The following is a 27146-nucleotide window of genomic DNA, read 5'->3' on the forward strand; positions in this document are numbered from 1 at the left end:
CGCCATAAAATGTGCTTGTTGATGAACTTAAACCTCGTTTTTTTTAAATAATCCAAAGCATTTTCATTAAAATTAATTCAAATATAAATACGAGACCAGAATTTTTGATAAAATTGAGAGGTGAAATGAGAAGTCTAGTTTCTTGAGAAATAAAAAACATCGAAAAATCACTGTAGTTTAAAATGGTCCTACTTATTAATTTAAACAGAACTTTTGTGATTATTTTTTTTTGAGCTCAAACGGTGTGAAAGTACTACCATCTTATGAATTGTATATATGTATTATATGTTGATATTATATGTGAAACTAAAATATGTTATAAAGCAACAGAAATGTGACGCATAAAACCATAATAACGATGGAACAATACATAAAGAAATTTATCAATACATTATTGAATTACTAATTGCTTAATAAAGATTGTATAAAAAGCCGATTTATCAATGGCTAAGAGAGAGACCTAAACGTTGTTATATTAAACACCTACATATATTATATTTATACTGATATAAACAATATGTAATTTAATATAGATACCTCTAAATTGACAAGTGTAAAACATGTGAGATTTAATATCTTAAAACTATTTTTATAACATACACCTAACAATGTATTGTACAATATATCATCAGACACTGAATAAGAATACTGGTTTATTTAAATTGATTTATATATTATATGTAAATTATCAATAATAATCTTAGAAAACTGTAGGTCAATTGCATAAAGTATAATATTTAATATATATATATATATATATATGAAAATAATGCTTCTCATTAAAATTAAATTATTCCTTGAATCACATATAGTAAAAATATTTTTTTATATAATATAGTTCATGCAGCAAAAATATTATCTTTAATTCCGGTTTTTCTAACGCAAATGGATTATTCCTTAGTACGCTATTTTATTATAATAAAAAAAGAGCTTCTTTATATTGATTTTAAGTTAAATATATATTATATGAAAAGAAAGTCTATTGATATAAATTTTGTTATTTTTATATGTATGTTTATTATATAAAAATAAAAATGAGAGGTAAAAATATATTCAATGAAAGGTCAGACAGTATAGATACTCAGTTATGGGATGGCGAGCCATAGGAGGATTTAACAAAAGCACCCTTAAAACGCCATACCGACTTGCGGCCGCTGAAGGATAGTTTAATACAAGCACGTGTCCAATTTGGAATAAAATCATGGGGTTCCTCGAGAGGATCACTCGAATGGTGCACCAACATATTTAAAATACGCAGCTTTATTAAATTCGTGCCAGCACATATACATGGCAGATCCAATAATAATTAGACAATACGAGGGGGTGTGACATCCGCGTCTGCGTTACAAAGTGAATTCATCAAATCTTATGATACACCCCCCGCGTCGAGGGGGTCATCCATTCAATTTGGCAAATAATTCATTTTCATCCAGCCCAGCAGTCATACAAATCACCCCCCGGGGTCACCCCTCACTTGACTGTATGTTATTCACAGCGTTTTTCATACGTCTTCCCGCACCCTAATATCATATTAGCAATAGTCTCCTGATATTATATACAAATCTAGGTCAGTCTATAAGGTCAATTTGGATCGATTAAAAATGTGTGTATTGTATTATTTGTAACCTGACACTCTTTGGCGAAGTGATACAGTATCGGTGAAAAGAGCAAAAAAACGCAATAATAAAAAGACACTGTCTCGGATGGCAATAAAGCGTCTTCTACGGTATTGAGAGCGAGTTCACGTTACATGGAAGCAAAAAGATCGTGTTTGTATATACTGGATGTATAGATACATGCCTTTGGTGTGTGTGTTTGAGAATGGAGGCAAATAGAGCTAATGGCTTGTTGGACCCGAGACGAGAATCGGTTATCTTTGGGTAATACGACACGCATCTAACAATAATCTACATTTAACAAAATTGAGTTTTTTTGAAACGATTGAATACAATCTAACAATACTCATTCGAAAAATATATTATGACACCATGGCAAAAACATTTTAGTCAAAAATTATTTATAATATCCAATTTTTCTAGAGCAATCTTTAAAATCTATCTCTAATACGGTCCAAACATAAAGCGATCAATTCAGAAATAAATTTACCCCAAATTAAAATATATAGTTAACACGTTCTTGCTCCTACATATTCAATATTTAAGTAGCTATTCAAATAGTATTCGTAGAAATTGTTAATTAAATATTTAGCAAAAGTAGAAATATTTTCTGCGTTCATAAGCTTATTTATAAGGTGAAATTTTAAATACCTATTTTTTAAGAACAAAAAGACCATTTGTCTAAATATTTTTTTTAGATATTTGCGTAATTTATTTATTATGAAATAACATTCTATCAATTAAGCTAACATCAACTGCTTTCGAGTGAGTGTTTTTAATAGCAGGAACAATCAAGACAATGTTAAGGAACGATTGTAAATACGAAACGTTGTTATTTTTAAAATACGTATTTACCAGGAGCATGCGGAGAGATAGTTTTCCTCTCGCTCGCTCGCTTGTAAGTGCCGAGAGTGAGTGCGAGATAAGGGCATGCTCTTATCTCTCACTCACTCTCGTCATTTAACACGTGAGCGAGCGAGAGGGAAACTATCTCATCGCACGCGCCTTGTATTTACATAAATATTTTAGAATTGCAATAAATATGAAATTGATTAATTGCAATAAATACACAGTTTACTTATGTATAATATGTTTTATTTTTTATATACTGTTTTCATACTATAAAAACTATTAGAATATTTTTAGTTTTACTATTCGATATATTCAAAAAGTTATAATGTCGAATAGTTTCTCGTTTACTTGTTTTCATAAATGAGTTCAGAAGAAGTTAAATGTTTTTTTTCTAATTTATAATTATTATTTATATTAAATTTTATTATTCTAATCAAAATTTGTGTAGTTAATAAAATTCTATAAAAATTATATTTCATATAAGAAAATGAACAAACTTAAATTTTAAAAAATCAGTTTTTTTTTTTAAAATTAAAAAAAAAAATTCTAAACATATATTTTTATTTATTTTTTATATTTTTTATTAAATTTTCTAAATTCATAAATATAAAGCAAATTTACATTTGTAAAACTAATATTTTAAAGACAGAATTAGTTATTTTATTTGTAAGCTTAATGTTAATTTAAATGCAGATTAAAATGATCTCTACTTTAAATAGCATGTATACAATAGATTACCTAATAATACTTTTTTTGTATTTAATCAAGTTATTATTTAAGCTATTGTATTTTTGACAGTATGATTTAATAAATACATTACTATTATTTTATTTTATAAAGTTAAATCATTAGTTTTATAATACAATATTAAATATTTTTTTAATATAATAAATAAATGGCAATTTTTTGCTTATAGTTAAACTTTTCCTAATAATTCAACTATCAAAAAAATAACTAAATTATATATAAATATATATATATATGAATATTAAAGCCTTTATAGATAAATTAAAAATATATTACAGAGTAAAAATCGCTTTTTTAATTTTTTTCATATAAATAAAATTGCAACGAAATAAACCATTATCTCTTTTTTAATCCTTAAACAACATTAGAAACACGTATTTTTTTTAATAAAATTATATTATAGCTACTCTTATATTAAAGAATAATACAGTTTTACTGTATAATATATTGTTTAAAAACATCATCTATAATAATAATATGTGTTTTTTATGTATTATTCCTACAGTAAATAAAAATCCGAAAAATATTTAAAGGTATATAAAAATACATCAATATCACATATAATACGAAGAAATACACTACTTTATTATTATATATAAATATTACTGAATTTTTGACAATACTCTTTAGTAAAAAAATATCTATATTAATAATTTTATAATAATTTAAACAAACCGTTAGTTTACGCGTTGTTTTAATTCAATTTATTTCAATGGAAATCATGACAGAATTATGATATAAAAGCTTTTAAAAACTTATGTTGACATAATGAGATACAATAGCTTTTGTGGATACATAAACAAACAATAAATTTTGCAGACTGCAATATTTAACAATAAAGAATTAATAACCGATTTTACGTCAAAAATTATTTAATGTTATAGTAGTTTTATTACAATAATTTAAATAAAATGGGAGTAATATTAGAGTATTACTTTCTAAAGGTTTCATCGTACATCTAAATACCATTAAAGATAATACAGCTATTTAATTTTGTAGAAATTAATTAAGAGAAAAAATCGTGATATTCGATCATTGTAGCCGTAATGAAGCCTTTAAACGTATTTAATGCTGGTTCAAAACTTTTTTATGCTTTTGCGACTTTCTTTTAAAAGATAGGGAGGCACTCGTATATTTTTACTTATATTTCAATTTCTTTATATATCCATGTATGTATAATACACAAACGTATACTAATATTGCATAATTTACTTGCGATTATATTTCCTGTGTATTCAAAATACACAATAATAATATACTAGCGTATTTAAATTAAATTCGCTTAGCAAAAAACGGTATAATAGATGAGGGCTGAGTATATTTTCATCAGTTGCGGATTAGAAGGGCACACAATAGTTTGACATTGTGTACAAATAACAAAGGCGCCCTTGAAGTTGCTATGGTATCACTGTCACCTGTGTAATTTGATAATTTCTGAGCGAGCTTGCTCCATTGTCATAATGCCTATATCCAGAGCAAATGGGGCTTAATGGTTATTCAGTGGTAATAATTTTATTATTACATTCGAATTAAATACATGTACCAAAACATTAAGTAGATAGGACAATAGTATAATAATCGCATGATTAAAAATTTATTATTTTTTCTAAGAAATATTAAGAGTTAATGCTACATTTTTTTTAAAGCTTATAGAAGTCTCAGAATTAGTATATTATATACTATACATATATAATATATACTTATACATGCATTAGGGTATAACACAAAGTAACCTGATACTTTTATTTGATTACAAAGCCAAATAAAAAAGAGTATACAATATATTGCGAGGGTGAACTTTTCAGAATGAAATTCATACTTGCGAATAGAGAGAGAAAAAATGCCGTAATTGTTGTTCACTCAATTTGACACAATATAATTATTTGATACCTTATACTTTTTTCGGGGATCCCTTCACGGATCACCACTCCCTTTTTGTTACGAAATCGGTAGGAAACGGTCACCGTGATATATTCGCAGATTCAGCAGGGGCAACAATGCGAATATATTGCCTTTCAAAACACTTTTCGTAATTCAATTTATCTACATCCACATTCATCTTTGTTCGCTTCTTTTTTGTTTTGCCTGTTTATATTGCCGTGTACTGCTTAAAAATGAACAAGAAGTATTGCGTTACCGATTGTAAATTTATATGTTTACGTTATGACAACACGATATTACCGAAGCGTTTCAAAGGAAGTATTCGAAATGAATTACAGTAGACGCCATTCGTATATTCTTATTTTTGTAATAAAAAAATATTTATATATACATATAAGGTTTCTTTTATCCATATACATAATTAAGTTAAATAATATAAAAAGATAAAGACCGTTAAAAATTAATGTAATCATATTCCGATATACCTTGTGAATATAGAATAGCTTATATTTAATTTATTTTTATTGTTATAAAATATATTCCAATTATGAAACTAATTAAAATAATTTAAAACAATATTAACGATAAACATAATTATTATTTGCTTCATTGCAGTAATAGCTTTTTTATAAAATCAACAAATGTTGAGAATTTTCATATAAATCGACGTCTCTAGCTTATGTGCCAGAAAATGATTATTGTATGTAATGCACCTGAAATGATCAACAGTTTTATTGGTGCAGTTTTAACTGAAAATACACACAATAAAACAGTAAATGGATTTTAAACGTAGATGAAAAAAAATACGTAAAGACTTCGATATTTGGTTAAATAAAAAACGTAAAGAACAATTTATACTCATTATACAATAGCGTATTCTGAAAAAGCTGGGCTCGTCTGCGTCGAGTGCGGCCCACAATTTTTTATGTAGCCATAGAAATTATTATATTAATGCAAAATCAAGCGTAAGTTTCCAAAACGGCATTTTTAACAGATCATTTGAATAAATGCGAAATAAAAGTTCCGTTTTACGGCCGAAATGAAAACTTTGCTTCAAAATGGCTTTGAGCTCCCAAAGCTTTGACCGGGAGAACTTTTCATACATTAATTACTTTCAGGCGCTCACACAAAGGGGGGCGGTGGATGAAATATAGAAAATAAAAACAGAAAACACAAAAAAATATATTTATTATATAGCCCACAAAACCACCGGCCAAATGAATTGCTCCCAAAATAAATAAAAAATATATATGGAAGGAAAGCACAGCGCTAATTGCCCAAGAGTGGGGTTTTTATATTTAAATATAATATAAATATATAAAAGTTAATCTACAGAAGAAATATTAACTGGGAAAGTCTTTCTAATATCCGGCAATATGTAATGTATGCACTTATTTATATGTACTTCGTTAATTTGATTAAAAATTACTTAATGGTCTCTTTGACTTATGTGTAAAATAATTTATAACCAATATATGACACTGCAGCTCAGGTAATTTTTTTTAATAATAGCGCATTTTTTTAAACAAAAATTCAAGTGTCGCTGCCGGGGCTCGAACCCGCAATTTCAGAATTATTAGTCTGAGACGTTACGGACTACGCTATTCCATCCTTACATAATTTTTACTCATATGCAAAGTTTCAGTGCAGCTTTTTTAACATTGTGTAACATTTATATAAAAAATTATGATTTAATTCTAAGAACAATATTTCACATAACAACTTAAATACTTGTAGTCTAATCCCATATGAACCGTAGTGTATTTTATATTATACAATTACAATTACAATTTATTATAGCAAATTAGATGTTTCTTGATTTTCCAGAACTTACAAATGAATAATTAATATTGGCTAGCTCATGCATGAAAAAAATCTCAAGCTATAAGCTAAGATTGATTAAATAATATCACACACATGTATAAAAAATATAAGCTTATAATATCAAAACTGCTAACTTCAAAAAAGTCCATAAAAATACGTGAATCATAATACTTAATAAATATTAAGTTTGCGACGTTTTTTTTTTATCCTTATACATAACAGTTATATATTTTTTAATAAAATTCATCAGAAAATTATTAATATGTACACATACATAAAAAAATGAAGACTTCATTGATTCAATCGATAGCTCTCAACACTTTTCAAATGTAAAAAATAACATTGTGCCTTAAATGGCCTTTAAAATGACCATACAAATGTCTAGTTCTATTGAATTATATTTAAAATGATTTGTCTTTAAATGTCAAAATTCCTCCCTGTGACGATAGATTTGTAACGGGCGCTATTTTGGAACAACTTAGCGGAGATTAAGAGTGACTAGGCTAATTTAAAAAATCTAATAAAAACTACGACAGTTATCGTGTATGAATTAAACATCAATTTTCTCCCTTAGTAAGGGAGAAAATAAATCCCTTTATATTTTTTATGTAAAATTTAAATATGATAATATCTTATTAGAATAAATCATACACAGCAGTAAAAGTGTATCAAGCAGTGATGAACTTTAAAACAATAGTTATCTAATAAGCAATGCTCTGTATAAAAACAGTATATGTAAATATTTTTATTCTATTATTATAATATTCCATATGACTAAATATAAAATGCGTAATATAAATTATACTTTAAAAATAACAAGAAAAAATATTTTTGCTCTCCTGTAAAATTTTTGTGACATGTCTTATTTTTCGTATTCAATTTTTAGAACATGGTGCTCTCAAAAAATGTAAGGAATTGCTTGAGAATACATAAACATGATTTTACTATGAGTTTAAAAGGCAGTTAGTTGTACTTAGCCAAGCACTGATAAGTACTATGTAGTACTAAAAATCTTCAGGAGTCATACTTAAGTGTTTCTACTGACAAATGTTGAAAAGACTATGACCTCTTCTATGAAAAATTAATTTAAATTACCTCAACAAATTAAACACATTCTGATATTTGATTCCTCAATACGTTCAAGACTATACATATTTATATTGCATAATGCATGTATGTATGTATTAAATATCAACTAAATACACATATATAATAAATACGTGCAGTATTATTTTCAACGAAGAGTCAACCTCAATCCAACCATATAATATACATATTCTTGAAATAATTTCGTTCAATGGAATGGTACAAATGATTCGTTTTCCTCGAACACTCTCCATGTTCAAGTGCGCTGGTATCCATTAAATAACGACGAAACTTTTTTGCACGGCCTTTTTTTAGATCACCACACATACACACTCTATATAAATATGATTTTTTTCACCAACATTTTGCTCGTGGCATAATGGGTTCGATCGTTATATGGAACCTACATAATATAAAGACAGGCAGGTAAGGTATATGGGGGCGAGCAGCCACCACGACCGCCACAAGGGTTATTCGTATCGTATCTGTCCGTTGTACTTGTACAATATCGGTACAATATCCATACAATTCTATTCGACAATATCAACTACACATCCCACTCACATTTGGAAATTGGAATCGTTTATATTTCGAGTGGACACTCAACCAGCCCTTGCTCTCTGTATATATCTTTCTCTCTCTCTCTCTCACCCGCTTTGGCTCACCCTACGTGTAAACTCGAAATATTATACCTCGAATCAAACTGCGAATACTCTTCGACGAGGATTATAAATGCGCGTATACATGTTTACCATAAACGTGTGTTATGTACAAATAAATATATGTACATTAGAGTGGCCCTTATTTTTAAAAAACGAATTTATTTTAGGACGCCCCTAGAATTATTCCACTTACTTCAGAGTATCAAATTAAACATACAAAAAACACGTAGCATGTCTGATGAAAAAAATGTTCGTCCAAGATAAGATAACTTATTTCATACACGGAAGATTCTGTTTTTGATATTAAAAATATTATTGATCAAATTAAAGATTAACAACTTTTGAGAAATAGTCACGAAACGAATTAAAAAAGTAAGTGAAGATGTAATACATCAACTAAAAGAAGACATAAATATAGTCATTTTCTTTCAGTATTTGATGATACACATAATTTTATATAAACTACCTTAATAATAATAAATTCTCTACGAGATAGTGCCTTTTAGAAACATATATTTATATTAGAAAATGAGTTTTTTTTTACTTTTATTGCACACTAATGTCAGTTTAGCAGGAGTCGATTCCTCATGAGATTAGTGAGTTTATTAGAAGATATAATAAATTATTTCTCTGATAAATATTATAGTTAACCGCAATCAATACACAAATAGTGATTATTGAATTTATCATTTTAATTAGACCTCAGCTCAAAACTCAGTTAATAAATCATGAATTACAAGGCAAAGTAAAAATGTATTATATATGATAGGCTCGACAACTTATAATATTTTTTAAGCATTTTTTGTGCACTGAAAAATATTTGTGTATTTATCTTGATATAAAATTCAACCCAAAAAAATTATTCTTGAAATTTAGATGTTGAAAAACAATTTCAGGCGAGATTCAAAGATTTTGGAAGGATTGAAATTTACTTTCGAAAGATATAAACACAGAATAAATCGCAATTCAAATCTTAACAATCTTCAAAGCAAATCAATATAAACTAAAATTGAAAATAATTAGACTAAAACTTAAAGATTGTATTTGGAAATACACTAAAGATAAATACCCGATTTTGATAGGTTCTGCATCTTGACCATTGTTTATGCTTATCTCTTTCATCGTATAATCCTGACTGAAAATATTGCTAGATCTGGACATTGTCAACGTTCTAATTAATAATATTTTATCTAATGTAGTATTTACTATGTTTCTATTTTATTATATTTTAAATTTATTTTTTTATAATAAAATGTATTATTTCTCTCCTCCATATTGGTAAATCGCTATAATTTTTTTATATAAATAAAAGTAGAACACAACTACATAAATGTTGGGTTACCCTGATATATGCAATATGAATAATTCATTTAATAATGCAAATTTTGTAAGTATATTTTTCATTGCATAAAAAAATAACAAACCAGATTATTGAATCTATAAAAATAATAACACGATGGTGTTTGCGCAATATTTACAGTTAAAAATTCCATAAATTTATATGAAAAACTAAAACTAATGTAATATAGATATAATATGTATTTAATTGTAAGAAAATCATCTGAAAATGGGTACATAAATTATTTTGCTTAGATTTATCTTAATTTTAACCGCAATTTTTTTTGTAAATAATAAGATTAATTTAGCCTCAATAAACACTAAATTATTTATTACTTTATTTGTAAAAAATGTAAGTTGCAATAAAAAAAATATTTTTACTGCATATATTTATTCTATAGATAAATATAAATATGTTTTAAATTAATACAATATATATTACACATATACTATAAAATATTGTTAAAATACAATTAAAAAGTAAATAAATAGATTGCAAAAAAATTGTAAGTGAAAAAACTAATGACAGATGTAAATTAGCAATGAATTAAATCTTTGTGGCAATTCTGATAAATTATATTTACATAAGTTATATCATAAATAACACAAGTTCTGGTCATATTTCTTGAGACAATTTTTTTATGCGAGCTAAATGATCGATATTACTTAAATCATCAATCAAAGTACATCAAATGTAAACAGTATTATTTACTAAAATAAAGAAAGCTCTTCACATAATGAAAGCATTAACTCATTTTTTACATAAATATGTAAAAAATATATATTTAAAAAAAATGTATTATAATATGCTATTAAAATATATTAAATATACCTGTATACTATTTCAATTATAAGTCGTAGATAATAATCTTAATGTAACCTCATTTTTTTTTATATTATATAAAAATATGTTTGGTTGTATTTTTATTTATGCCTTAACAATTAAAATTTAAAAAATCTTTAAGCTCATAAAACCAATAACTAAATTGGTCATAAAAGTTGAGTATCAATATATTTTAGATACATTATCTGCTAAATATTAGCTACACTCCAAATTGTAATTATTTTATTTTAAGTGTAATAATGTAGTTTATATTATAATAAAAATATTTATATTTATGTAATGTAGAGGTTTTTGCTATAGTATGTTAATAATGTCATAGGAATCTAGCTTAATATGCCGACTAAAATATGTAGAAATTAAACACAGTATACAAGTGTTTATGACGCCATGACGAAACGTGTCTTGAGGGTGTCGGGAAAAGTTTGAGCTACTTGTAAGTGGGCTTTCCACAACAATGTGAGGAATGCGAAGCATCTCGGATGGAGCTTTTATTACTTCATATGAAAAATTCCACAGTATCATTTAAACGGCGAACGGTTATTGTGTTCCACATAAAGCCTCTCCAACCGCATTATTTCGTCACGTACTCAATAAACGGTTATTTATGCTGTATCTTTGGATTATTTTCTTCACTACCTTCTTTCGAGTGTCTCGCTTATAAGTTAATATGTATATAATATGATTCACTTATAAATGTATATGTCCATCTACAGTTTTTTCCTGGAATTTGAACTCACTTTGGACTTTTAAAAATATGATAGCTATAATATAATTATAATATAAGAGGGCTGTTCAAAGTATTTTCAAACCGAATTTTGGTCAATAGGAGAGCGCAAAAACAATTATCACTTCTCAGAAGTCAAAAATTCACGTCAAAAGCAATAAAATCGTGTCGGCGCCGTCGCAGTGGGAACGCTCGGTAACGAGCGTTCCCACTGCGACGGCGACGGCACGATTTTATTGCTTTTGACGTGAATTTTTGACTTCTGAGAAGGGATAATTGTTTTTTGCGCTCTCCTATTGGTCAAAATTTGGTTTAGATGTGCTTTATTTACTAATCGCTTGATAATCCAGCGTTTTCACTGCGATGGCACGATTTTATTGCTTTTGACCTGCACTATATGGCAACACTGAGCAGCAAAAAAATGCGACTAATTATCAGGTATACGCCGAATTAAAATATTTCGCATAAAATAATATTTAAGAAAATATATCGCAACGGTTGCTTATTTTTATACTTATTTATAGCACAGAAATGGTTAACTTATACCTACTATTATTTATTCAAGAAATTATATTACGATGTTAAAAAATACATAAAATGCCATTTTTGTCATGAGGCTAGGAATCAGGGCAATCTACATACTTTTTTTTTTAATTTTTGATTCATCAATTTCTTTTTTATTTTACTTACTATAAATAATATAATTGCCATGATTAAATAATAACGCAAAAATAAAAGCAGTGAAAATCTTTTACATATAAAAAGAAATTATTTATATACATATATTTTTTATTAATCAAAATTTCTCTAGAAAATCATTTATTGAGAGAAAAACCATAATGCTTAGTAGCATGTACTTTAGTACGATTAAGAGAGATTGTTAAGTTCCTTTTTATTGTATTTATTTGGTTGTCCATATTATGATTATGATTGAAATTGCATATTTATTTCAGAAAGAGTTTAAACTTTACATCAGTATAGTGTTATTATTTTTTCTTTATCATTATTGCTTCATAAAATATTAAACAGCAATTTTATATAAAAAAATAGCTGTATATCTAGAGAATTAAGACAAAAAATTGGTATGAAGAAAGCACATATAAACAATTTATTTATTTAGCATGAAAAAATAATATTTTTACTATGTATTTTAGCATGAAAAAACAATATTGTTTACTATGTATTTTAACATGAAAAAATATTATTGTTTACTATGTAAAAATTCTTAGTTAACAATTCTGATGTCAATATGTTCATATGCTTAAAATAATTTAAAGGTGAACAAACAACTCTAAAAATCGAATCTTATTAGAGTTTGTATCTACTATAAAATATAATTATTAAAAAAATCCTATCCCTATATGTTTGTAATTGACTAAAATCCAAATCATAAAATGATTAAAATAAATGATATTTTACATATAATATACAATAAATAAGCATGAAAAATTTGAAAGAACAGTTTTTATAAAAAATGATAATTCTTTAATATTCTAATAAATTTATTTAGATGACACATATTATATTGACTGATTATGACATAACCATAAAATATACTACATATGAATATACAATAGATATATTGGATTCCTCGGCGTATCAAGGTTGACACTTTACAAAATTTAATCTCGATCCTACGCCCCATTGTATGACATATAAAATTTCACCACCGCGCACACAGTATTTCCGAATAGACATTTAGACGGTCGTTTTTATATTATATTATTGCCGTATATGCGGGCTGAGGAATGCGGCTTTCCGCTCGATAGTCGAGCTTTAAACGAGGTCGTGCCAAGATGGCAAGCCGAGTATCGACGACCTTCACTTGGGGTGTCAGGGGAACTTTGGGCACCGGCTAGGGTGAAACGAGCACTTGTTGGATTCCCTTGGAGAATTTTTGGAAGAGAGAGAAAAAAGTGAAACGAGGGTGCGCTAATTGGGGGTTGATTTTTGATCGCTTGTGAGTGTAACTTTTGAGCGATTAAGATGATATGAAGACCGATAATATCAAAAATGAGTTATAACGTCAACTAAACGAAGCTTGTTGTGTACTTAATATAATATAAATATGCGCATTACAATTGCTCATAAGCAGCTAGATGTCCTTATTCAACAACTACGTGATTTTATTTCACTGCGCTTTTTCTAAAAAAAATATATTTCTAAACTAGATTCCTATTAATGTATAAATTAAATTCTTATATGATACATATGTATATCTAAAAATAAGTTTAAAATTTATTATAATCAAGAATCTTATTAAACAAATCTTACCAAACAATAAAATGTACACACAGTAAATTCTCGGTTACGGCGGTTATGCTTCCAAATATCAGTTTGTGGCGTATGGTAAACATCCATACACACAAACATATTCGATCATTATAGATGGAAGAAGACTACCACGAAGTTTCTTCAGTCGTCCCAAGTCAGAATAAATATTGATCAAAAGACCGGTGTGTGCTGAAGCGAGACGTGGCGTAATAAACGAGGCCGTGACACGAACGTGGCCTTTTCAAAGTAAATGTTATAAAAATAACATATATATAAAAGACGTTTATTTAGTTAATGAATGATAATATTAGCGATTTTTTACAATTGAAAAAAAACAGGCGAAAAAGTTTGAGAAACTGTGTTTTATTTGCACGATGGAAAAAACACGCGCACGCGTTTGATACGAAAACATTTTTTTTTTCTTAAACTTAATAATCTTAACTAAAATAGGTTCTATATTATTAGCAGTCAAGAATTACAGTTTCGAATTGTATTATATTTTATTTATTTTCTAAGAAAATAAATATTATGCAAATAAAAATAACATCTAACACCTAAAATGTGAATGTTTACCAAATAAGAGTGCATTATAAAATTACACAAATCACTATATTCTGTAATAACAAATATTGAAAATATACATAAATTATCAATATTGACTATCCATAAGTATTCTAAAATTATATTGAGTGTCTTATATTTAAATTTAATAGTTTTCCTACTTTATACAATTATGTATTTTTTATGTAAATGGATTTTATTTTTTTTTACGTAATATGCTAATTTTTTAATTAAAATATATGTTAAAAACGGTTTAAAACTTTTAATAATTTACCTAATATTAAAAATACAATTAATTAATTTTTTTTGTTAGCAAAACTATTTTGATTTAAAAATTATTTCGTTATTTTAATGTTATAATTCAATACACTATATTAAAAAATTATAATTGTATACTACAAAGATCAAATAATATTTTAATGTACAACCTAACAAAAAAATATCTTGTTCTTTTAAATATTGTCAATTTTGTTTTTCATATTTTATAGAAAAAAAAATATTTGACCTCCCAAATTACCGTGTTATTGGGGACATGCTATTTGAATGTCTGTTACTTTATGTGTAAGCGAGCCAAAAGAAGCATAAATCACCACACGCGCCTGATTCATAAGTACGTATTGCAAAAAAATGTATGAATATTTTCTAGTCCCCCAACTACACGCACCCAAATAGCACGTTTCCAATATACCGTGTTATTGTGTGGTCTACTGTATATCAAATACATTTGATGATTTGTTTTGGACTCATAATAACAACATTTTTTTTTTAAACATATGTCATTTTATTTTTTTTAGCAAATTTATTTTTCTCAAATTCATAAAAAGCTTATTTTTTATTTTCCTTTTTTTTAATAAGGGCAATTATTACAGTGTTGTTTTTTTAAGTTAGCAATGCTAATAAAATCCTTGCAGTGAATGTATTGTAAAAAATACAAATAATCATAAATTAATATTAGGTAATTCTAAAACGAATGTATTTTTTTGTAATGAATAAAATATTTTCATTTTAATCGTTCAAAATATAATTTCTTTTGAAAAATATATTTTTAAATTCCATTAGCGTATTATTTTTTTTTAATTCCATAATGGTAATTTTTTAATTCCATGATGCAAAATTTTAAAATATCACATCGTCTGCATTTTGATTTTTTTTACATCTAGGAAGCGTTAGTAATAAACAAAGAGCAAGTTCTGGAAAATAAGGTGGATGAGTTCTTTGATTTCATCGAGGGTCAATTTCGCGCATTCTCGTGTTTTAAAAGTACTCAACTTCTATCGACAAGTGCAGTCCTCGTACAAACGATACAGCTGATCACAATAGAAGCTCTCTGTTTTTGTTTGGCCAGGTTTAAGAGTTTCATAATGCACAATCTCTTTACATATACATAAAATATTATTTTATAATGGGCCCAAGCATCAAGATAAGTTTTGCTACTTTGCCTTTTGATAACCACTATCTTTTACGATTGTTGTCATACAAAACCCATTTCTCATCTCCGTTATCGAATGATCGAAAAAATGCGACCAGCTTCAAGATTCAGAAGCAACAAGATACGCGCTCAATTCGCTTGGAATCCATACACTTTGACTCCAAGCCTTCCCAATCTTTTAATGTGTCTATACCCTATTGAATCGGACTAGTTAAGTTTTGATATTTTGAGTAGGATTTGCTTGCATTTTTGCAGCCAAGATCTGAAAGACCTGGGCTCGAATCCCATATGGACCTTAGTGTTTTTAAATTTCTATCGCGTCTGGAAGATCAGAATTTGTGATTATTATATAATTATAATTACGATAGATAATCACTGAATAGGTTTGCCTAAATTTTCCTAATCTCGCGGATGAATATTGTAATTATTGCTTAAAATCATCTGGTCATATATCCGGTATTGAAAATTCTCTAATAATGAGTTGTTTTCAGCTCATAGATATTATCTTATATGTATTAAAATAATAATAAAAATATCGCAATTTCCTACTTAAGAAACACCTACCAATTTATACATATTTTTAGTGGTCGTAGTTGCCATTTGAGAAACTCATAAATTCTGCCATAGCAAATTTTGAGGTCTAATTTTTTTAAATATTAGAATATGTGGAATTCAGATATGCACCAACACAGATACAACAAAAGACGTATTAAGGTTTTAACGGACAAATCACGACTGAACTTAAATTAAAAAAAAACGACATTTATTTTAGGATTACCCAATAAAATGAATTTTTAAACCTAAATATAACGTCCACTATAATTTATACAGCCATAACACTACAATATACTAATAAATTAAGTCTCTTAAATTTCATTCTTGTCTGGAAGATCGGAATTAGTGATCATTGTGTATATATAATTATGATTGACAATAACAGATTAGCTGTTTATTTATATTCTTAAACTCACGGATAATTAAAAATGATAACATAATTCATTATTGTTAATTGTAATACTAGATTATACTAAAACTTAAATTAAAAATTAAATGCTTTGCGCTAGATTTGCACTGAAAATACAAATCATTATTTAACTAAATTATTTATATTTAACTATAAAAACATAAGATAAGAAACCTATAAATATCAGGGTTGGGCATCGTGTTTCGTACATTAAAAAAAATTAATTAATTTAGCCCGTTAACACCACATGCCATACATATGCTCAAATGGGCTACATCTATAAAACATCATATCATAGATAGTTACGAGAAAAAATTCCCCTTGATATATATCTATGCAATTAAAAAACCAATCCACGATAATCAATTAGAATGTTAATTAAATACATTACATAATTAAGATATCTGCATTTATCCGTCAAGTCAATCCATAGATTAAATATGATAATAATTTACTATTTTTATTTAATTTAGTTACTTTATTGCCATAAAATCTGAATTACATGTTTTTAAAGTGGTTCAAATGCTTAATTAATATGCGTTTGGACGCTGAAATAATTAATAACACAAAATTTCCCCCCGCGGTGAAAAGCGGGAAAATTAACACTAATTGCTCGGCTACAAAATCCGAGAACATAACGAAAGTGTACACTCTTATAGCCAGCAAACCGTAAAAATTACCGTTGCAGACCAATTATTATCGGAAAAAGTTAGATTGTATACCGGAAAACGGGGGAGAAACGGCCACAAATGGGGAAATGTTGCGGAAAACGAGACTAGGGTTGCGAACGCTCTATTTCTGCAAAAGCGCGAATAATTAATTGCGAGTTAAGTTATAATGAAACGTGTAAAAAACATGTTAAATTAATATTATTTATTATTTAAAGAAATTTTCCGATGGTAATAAAATTAATATGGACCAAAAATCATTATTCACTCATATTATCCCCCGAAGTTATATAGCATATATAGATTTAATATTAGTCGTACATTTTTTATATGTACTTTGCAATACATGCAAAAGTCTAGAGCATTTATAGATTAATAAAATCATTACATTTTCATCATAAAAATATATCTTCTAAACTCTCGCCTTTTTTGCCCTTTCGTATAGACCTAGTTGATAATCGTATCAATATTTTCAAATGCCTGTAGATTTAATAGCATATTGGTATCAAACACTTCATCATAAACCTAAGCGGGAAAATCTTGGAAAAACCAAGCAGCAAATATGTACTAAAAATGGTTAATTGATAAGCCGCAGAGCTTCGTGACGCAAACTGACCGGTTTTACCGTTCGCGAAATCCCAACCGCGCATTTTGGAACGTCCGATCGGTGAAGTAGGCTTTCGTTTTTCCTAATAGGTAGTAAGTGAATCAATATGTAAAATCCATTAGCGCTAGGCGACAGTATAAGAGTGGTCGTGTTTGAACAGGCCATAAAGATATTTTAAACAAACACGCCGCACTTAAAAAACTCCAATAGAAAACTCCGAAATGTTTTGTAACTAACCGAGGACAAAATGTCACTTAATAGTCGGTAAATATTTGAATGTTAAATTTAAGTAAAAAATATATATGTGTGAATGTATGTAATATCTATTTCTTTATACGCACCAATGTATTATTTTATACATACATGTGTTTGTGTGTATATTATAATAAAATGTAAAACGATATAACCATACAAATTATGCAAACAAGCTAATGTAACCTATTAACCGAGCGCCGAGAGAAATCAACGTTTTTTCAATGTATTTGTTGAGAAAAAAATATTTATATAATATGTCAGAGGTTTAGAATTTATAAATAAATATAAAATAATATATTTATAGAAAAAAAAAACTGATGTTTTGTGATTATCGTTCATATGATATATTTTTTCTTTAGAAATTCTTGCTTTATTTTTCTCTAAAAATTAATATAAGATTTTATCGCGATTATATCTACTTATAGTGTGAATTATATTTGCTATCATGATCGTCATTTTTAGGGTATATCAGTTTTTTAAAACTATGCTAAAAAAAATCTAATTATTTTGATAATTTTAAAACAGATTTCAGATTCTAGTATTTAACTAGGTAAATATTATTTTAATTAAATTAAAATAAGAAATGCATATTATCATATTTTGATTCGGAATAAAAAATATACACCAATTCAACATATTCGAATTAATTTTTATACATTCTTTAGTTTTAGAAAAGAGGAATTTTAAACTAAATCTGTTGAGAAAAGTACGTCTTTTTTTTTTTTTGTTTATCTTACATAATACTATAAGGGGTTATCTTATTTTTTATTTTGTAAATGATAAATTAAAATGGTAACTAAAAAAGTCTTTATTTGAATTAGCCTCAGGTATAAGTATTCGAAGCTTTAAGTATGTCAACCCTTTTTCATATTCACAAAATCAAAAGCCTTAAAACCCAAAAATATTGCCTCGAATTATTGCTATGTAATAGATGAAAATATTTATTTTTTATTACAAATCTGACAACTATGACTTGACGGATTTTCTCAATGCGTCATGATGGCAGTTATTAATTAATATTTTGGAGAATATATAAGAGAATTTCTTTAAAAGAAACCATAAAAAATCAATTAATATGCTTTTTAAGAAATTTTAATAAATATTTTTTCAATATTTGAGGCAACCATTAAAAGGGCAAAAAAAAGTTTTTATACTTGCTGCCCTATATACGATAAAAGCAAGGTTTCTTGTTTCTTTTCGATAATTATTTCTTGATAATTTATCGGTAAATATATAAAGTGATGATTTCTTTTTTTTTTATAAATTAAAGGTTTTTTTAGAATTCTCATTAACAATATTTTATTGCAATTTAAAAATAGTGTTTTAAATCCGCTAGATTTAAAACACAGTAATTTCCAATTAACACTCAAAAAACATTATTTTACAATATGTTTTATGACTTACTCTAGAAATTAGGAAACATTTTGTGTCGAGCGATTCTTTGACAAAATTGTTCGCCAGAAAGAATGTTGTCATTTTTTGCAAAATATAAAATCAAATATCATGAAATGGAAAGTGTTACTATAATATAATTCACATGCATAAATATTGCCCAAAATTTTTCGTGAATTCCCAAATAAAAAATAGATCAAAAACTCAATTTTTTATAAATGACAAACATCGAAAAATGAGAATCACTAGTAATGAGATATTATATAATATTTCAGGTAAGTAACCTTTTTTAAATCATATTTGCTAATGTTAAATATTTAATTTATATTTTATTAATTTAGTTTTGTATAAGTTTTATTGATTTGAATATATGTATAGTGCTAGACACCCAAGAATGCCGATTGCATTAGTACTAGTGTATCTGTGAATCTGTCAACTTATTGGTTCCTGTAAAAGAATTAGTAAATGCATTGAGCTCTGATTGGTCAGCTCTAGCACAGGATTGGTTAAAATGACATCATCGGGGATAAATGGGCAAAGTCAGTAGTTGATTTGGTAAGGAGCGGAACGGTTGTTTGTTTAGTTTGTGAAATACACGGTGTTCACCAACTAACGAGATGTCGGAGTATAGTAAATTAGGAAGAGGAAGACCATTATCGGGGCAAACAAAAGAAGTTGTTTTAAATTTGTATACATATTTAAAAAAGCTGTATGAAAGCAACGATTCGGTAATTATTTTTAAAATAATACACTAGTCAAAATATTTGTAAATAAAGCAATATGTGTATTTTTAGGTTGTACCTATTATGGACCAGGTAGCCGAAGCGACAAAGCTGTCGGTCAGAAGGATACAAGCAATTGTTCGGGAATTTAAAAATAACGGAACACGTGCGGCTTTAGGTTCTCCGAAAAAAACTAGGATTTGTAAAAAAATACTAAAAAATTTGTAAATAATAATACTAAAAAAACAAACACAAAATTAATTAATAACAAAAAATGTAAACATTTTTTAATCACCCGGTGACGCACACTAATGCAATCGGCATTCTTGGGTGTCTAGCACTATACTTTCATTTAAAATTGCATAAAGCCTAAAAAATATTTAACTTTTGATACTTCAGCGAAAATTTTCGTATCCAACGTCATTATTGAAGAAATGTTATATTTTAATGGACTGTAATGTATTTGCTCCAAAAAAAAATTGAGCGTTGCGACCGTTGCTCCGCAAAAAAAAGAAAACAATGTTTCTCAGAACCATTTTAAAATCGAGAACGTTGGCTTATCGAAAGAAATTTAATTGATTCACACCTTTGAGAGTTTTTCCGAGAAATTCAATCCCTTCATAGAATAGTGCACTTCTTTTCTTGGCCCAACGCCGGATTATTTAACCCTTAATTTATTGGGGCCTCATACATTTATGCGGAAACTCCTAACCGGTTTTTATCTTGATGCTTAGCTTTTGCCTTTGCCCGATTGGACCCATATTTTAGGGGAGGGATTCCTCCTTTGTAACCCCTGAGACTGCAACATTCAGAACTGCATCCACAGAGAGATGCCTACGCTTTAGAGTCAGACAGAATTTTGCGTTGTTACTAAGATAGTCATAAAATGAAATACCTTGCCTCTAAATTATTTTTATCTTTTCTATATTTGACCTACTTTATAACGCGCAAAATTACGTATTTTATATAAAAACACAATTTTGAGTAATATTAGCAATGGTATTCTAAAATTAATTTTACAATAGGCCACGTAGTGAGATCTTATCGATTTTTCAAAAATAAAGTAAAAAAGTTTAATTCTCCAAATTAATTTTAAAAACTGTTCCAATTACTTTAGTTTAGTTTAGTTCCAAAATTTATTGTATAAACACGCATAAAAAGAAATGTTTATTATAATAAGATTTTAATAAAATTAAATAAAATGCTTCGATGCTTAGCCGTGCAGTGAAAATCATTTACTCAAAAATAATATTTGATAGCTTTTCAAATCAGATTATGTGAGGAATGCTCGAAAAAAAATGTTGCTATCTCAAATCTATTTTTTTCAATATTTTTTCTTACGGTTTATTAAATCATTTAAACTCACTTGGAGAATCGTCGTCCTTGTAGATTCTGCGCTGAGACCCTTCGGAACCGGACCCCTGAGGCGGAACCGAAGCGGGCCCCTGGCCGGACCGCGGCCCCGCGTATAACAGCCCCAGCTCTCTAGCTTCGCTCTCCTCTTGAGCCTGCTGCCGTCGTAATGCCACCTGAGAGCGTTCAAGACATAACAACAATAACTAATGGATTCGTTTAAAAAATACCACAGTTTCCTTATTTACTCCGTGTCTATGTGCATAATACATTTTATCAGTAAGCCATGAATTATTAAACTAATGTATTTGATATCAATGGGTTCTTCATTAATTTCAATAATAATAATTAATATCAATTTATATTCATATTCGTATATTGTATTACCTTACACACAATTTTAATGGAATTTATATTTAAAATGTACTTAAAAAATTGTAAATCGTCTCACTAACTAAAATATGTATATAATAATTATCTAACAAGATATATTTATGAATAGATTCATAAAAAAATATACCTAATGTTTTTTTATGTGTAACAGTGTATTTAAGATGCATAGTGGCCCAATCGCTGAAGTACCTCAGTTTTTATAGTTTCGTGATATGATCGTCATATTATTTTATGACTAACTAACCTGTGCGGCCATGACGCGTTGTCTTTCAGCAATCAGAGTGCATTTAGCACAGACGCAGTCTCTCCATCTGCAGTACCTCTTGTGACCCTTCAGGGCAGACACTACGCCGTGGTTCCTGCACCTGGCGCACTTTGGAGTTCTCTGTTTGTAGAAAAACAACTATTGTCGATAAATGCGTATGTGGTTGGGTTTAAGGCGTTTGATTATTTGGTTATGTTTGGTCGGTAATAGTTATATCAAACCGCGGGTGGTTGGTAGACTGTTGGGAGCACCTGATATCGCTCAGAGGCCCGCAGGAAGAAGGCGGGGGGCAGAGCGCCCAGAACGGGGTGCTGTGCCACCAGCTGGGAAACGTCTACTCCGCTAGGCAGTGACATCTCCATTCTTCTTTGGAAATCGATTTTTAGTTTGGTATAACTTGCAACAAAAATGATCGATCTGGTCGATCAATGGGGCATGTCTGGGTGATGGTTGAACCTTTAACAATAATATAAAAATATGTATAAAATTATGTGTATGTCTTAACTAGCATTAATAGAACAATCGTCAACTCTTCATAGTTTCACCTAGATTTAAAATTTATTAATTACTCAATAATGCTATAAAATAATTTGCAACTCATTAAAGGTTCTTCAAATATTTTTTGTGCGTAACTATAATAATAATAAAAAATATGAGCATTGTATAAAACGATCATAATATTAAATACTGAATAACTGACCAACCGACGGTTGCCAATTTTCCTTTTAATGTTATATATGAAACTCGTGAAATAAGAATATTATACAGAGCTATTTAAATAAGTATTTGTATATATTTTAATACCAAAAATAAAGTATGTATTATTAATATACTTAAAAATAATACTTTTATGACTCAAACGTATTACGTGTCTCACGACTTCAACTGATGTTGAATGTTTATTTTATATAAATCACTAATTGTATATTCATATTCATTTTCATTGGGTTTGGCGTTACAGTGGTTCCTTTGTAACCGAAATTTTAAACAAGAAACCGATACAAATGTTCGTAATCATATTATCGTTACGCGTTAAATTTTATTAGTGCAATTATTTTGTGATTTATAGCCCTAAATATGAAGAAAAAAATTATAATTAGTATTATGTACGTAGAAAAATAAACGCATGATATATAAAAAAATATAAAATACCAGCTAGCAAAGGCAAACTTTGCTCGAAAATATTATTGTTGTATTTTATAATTACGTTAATATGAATAATGTAATAATAATTTGTTGGTACATTTAAATTTATAAACTGTTTTATATCCCTGATTATCAATATATAAGAGTACTATTGATTAAAAAAATATTTAAAAATCAAACAAAAATCAGTAAATATTTTTTAATAAATCAGAATGTGTTTATATACAAAGCCTTAAACATCCTGAATCATGGAAAAAAAATCTCAGTCAAAAAGATACAGTTTCATACCATCATTACTTTTGGTAAAATCATATTGGATATTATAATGTGGAAATTATTGTTAAATATTTTTTAAACAAAACGCTAAATATAATAGATGCAAAAAATAATTTAAAATTTAATTCAAACCTAAAAACAATAGTTGAGAAACACATACAATTTTTTAGAACAACTTTTATAAACCACATTGTCACACCGCAATTCATATTAATTAATTTATACTATTTAAACTAAACATTGCAAAATCATTTTCACAACTTTAAAATCTCTATACCTGATCTTGAAATTATTATTTAAAATCGCAATATTTGTTGGGTAGCAATGGAATTTAAGATGAGACTCACGTAATTTTAAAAGAGCTTTTTCATGTCAACTCAATGTATTTTTTATGAATTTTGTATTTTTTTTATCAGCTACAATATAAATTGCATCCGACAAAATTTTGTCTTTAGTGTTCTCGAAAAAAATTAATGAATATTTAATCCTTGATTATTTTTTTACATAAGCTTTAATTGTAAATTTTACAATAAACACGCAAGCTAAGATTTTTCAATTGTACTTATTATATTATTAAGCATATATTCTCTTAAATAGTAACAAGCATAACTATTATTTGTAGAACTTCCCTATTTTTTAAAAATCACAGACACGAATAAATTGATTTTTTTACTGATCTAAGATTATTTTTAATATCAATTATATTTCTAAAACCACTTTTGCTTTGTGAATTATTTTCGTAAAAACATAGGATTTGTTACAAATAAATTCGTTATTATAAAACTAGCTTTAACTACTAATTCATAATTTGAAAAAATTCTATAAAATATGCCTTATTGTTGTTTAATGTAAATACATATATTTTTATATATTGATCTCATTAAATGTAATAATATTATATATTAAATATGTATCTATAAAGTATATTTTTATTTATAGATTTTGAATACAATTAGCACGTTTTAAAAATCGAAGCAAATAATGTTATTTTCTTGCATTTTTATTTGTTGTTAGCTTTGTTATATAAATTATAAGTGGTATACTGAAATATTATCACTACAAAAATTTGTACTCCTATTATTGAATTAAATTATATATATTTTACTTAATCTTGAATTATAATTTAAGAACTGACACAACAGATCAGAACGTTGTAAATTGAGTTTAAAAGCAACAAGAATCAGTTTGTATATATAGATTGCAATTTCACAAAAGATAGATAAGTAGCCACATATTTCTTTAAAATACTACAAATCTTAAATTATATTTTTAAATGACAGTCCTGTAATGAAAATAATAATAAATGCAACTCATTGCGGGCCGCAAATTTGACATGCCTGCACTACAGTAAAATTGTCCAAATGCAAGTTTTACTTTTCGGTTGTTAAGAATAATAGTTACTATATTATTTAAAATACATACATTTTGCTTATGAACATTTATATTTTGATTGTAGTCAATGTTATTATTTAGCATAAAATTTATTTAATTTAAGAAATAATGTCCTACTAGTGAGCTGAAGAATATTTAAATACTGTAAGATAAATGGTAATGAAATTTGAAAACAAAAACATAACACACCACTCATTAGACTAAAATTTAAATAATAATTAGTTTTTGTTATTAAATCAATTATTTACTTGAGTCGAATTAAATTAAAATGTATCAAAGTATTATATCATACATGTCTAATAAAATAAATATGTTACTTTTTATAAATATAAATGTTCTATTTAATTTGAATTTTTATAGTCTTTTGTTCATTTTTTTCTTTACATTGTGCATTATTATGAAATGATTATATATCACTTTTATATTTTCTAGTTATAACACATTTGATACATGAGAATAATATCACATGAAAATAATCGGAAAAACATACGTTTTTGTCAAGTATCGAGAATGCCGGTATCCAGCGCTGTCAAAATGTGTCAGCGCTAAGGAGCGCGCGAATAGCAACTGTGGCACATGGCGGACGTTTCAAACTGAGTGCGGAAAACGGCCCGCTAAACGGCGCAAGAGAGAGACGGAGCTACTAAGGCTGCGGCGGACGGCGTATTGCGGCGTCTCGCTCCGACGAACGTGAAACTGTATAAAGGCAGCGAGACATTGTGGCCACGAAGCGACCAATAGCGTCGGAGGGCGTGTCGCGGCGCGTCGGCCATTGGTTGGATAGATCCACGGTGCCAATTTATTTACCGGTTTTGTAATTTTTTTGATATTTTCGACTGTCATATTGCGCTTTTGTATATTATATCATTTCGTATTTATTTTAAGTAAATAAATGAAAAGTTTTTTTTTATTTGAAACGGTCTTAAACACTACGCTGTTTTACTGCATTTGAATCGAATTTTAAAATTCACCATATAAATATAAACACCTTTCTTAGCAGCAAGAGACATTTTTAAATTCACAAATAATTAACAAATGAAAAGAAAAGGATGCATCCAATTTTCAGACGTTGATTATTTGTTTGAAATATTGTTACACGCACGCTGCTAACACTTTCAGATCACGATCGCTATAAATTAAGAAATAAAATAATTATAAAATATTTTACAATGACAAACTGCAAAAGAATTTTCCCTAATAATTATTTTATTATTATTTATTAACATATTTTCTGTATTAAAATTAACGAAATCAATCAAACAAAAATAAAAAAATTAACCAATAAATTATATAGTCAGTCTCTTTGAAATGAAACAATATTGTTATTATAAAGTCAGTTACTTTGTCAAAAACTATCATTAAAGCGGTCGCGATAACATACTACATAAATAATAGCAATTTTTTCCCCTAAGTTAAGTTTTGTATAATATATTTTTGAAAAGTTTTTTCCAGTTACAATTAATTGAAAATTAAAAATCATTTCTTTTAAAATTACGGAAGTTTATTTAAATTACTGACCATCTATTAAAACTACACATTATTGATCAAAAGCAAAGAAAATAACAGACCTAATAAAATCAGAACAAAAACTTATCTGGACTGTTACCTAAGTAGAAAATTATTTACTGTTCTTAAAATTTATTAGTCAAATAAACGTATGTAATATTTTTTAAAATATAAAATTTAAAAAAAATATATTTTGTAGCTCGTTAATAAATTAATAACAATCATAACTAATAAAATATTGCAACCCCTAGAACTTCTTTACAATATATACTAATTTAAAACACATACTAAATGTATAATATTGTTAAGGAGAAAAATATAATAGTGCTGTCTTTAATATAAAAAATAATACTTTTAAAGCCGAGCAGC

At 27.4% G+C, this 27146-nt stretch overlaps 1 protein-coding gene across 1 annotated transcript in view; it reads right to left on the reverse strand.

Annotated features, from left to right (window-relative positions):
• LOC148228331 (doublesex- and mab-3-related transcription factor A2-like) overlaps positions 1-25861 on the reverse strand; it is a 33073-nt gene extending 7212 nt beyond the window's left edge. Inside the window, exons 1-4 of the mRNA XM_088199679.1 lie at positions 25762-25861; positions 22709-22913; positions 22437-22577; positions 21813-21975 (exon numbers count right to left, since the gene is read on the reverse strand). Coding sequence (XP_088055805.1) covers positions 21813-21975; positions 22437-22577; positions 22709-22819 — 415 coding nt within the window. The 5' untranslated portion in view covers positions 22820-22913; positions 25762-25861. The remainder of the gene's footprint in view (positions 1-21812; positions 21976-22436; positions 22578-22708; positions 22914-25761) is intronic.
• Between the last annotated feature and the right edge of the window lie 1285 nt (positions 25862-27146).

Source organism: Plectrocnemia conspersa, unplaced genomic scaffold, assembly GCF_051122295.1.
Source record: "Plectrocnemia conspersa isolate PC_06_02 unplaced genomic scaffold, ASM5112229v1 ptg000012l, whole genome shotgun sequence".
Lineage (NCBI taxonomy): Eukaryota > Metazoa > Arthropoda > Insecta > Trichoptera > Polycentropodidae > Plectrocnemia > Plectrocnemia conspersa.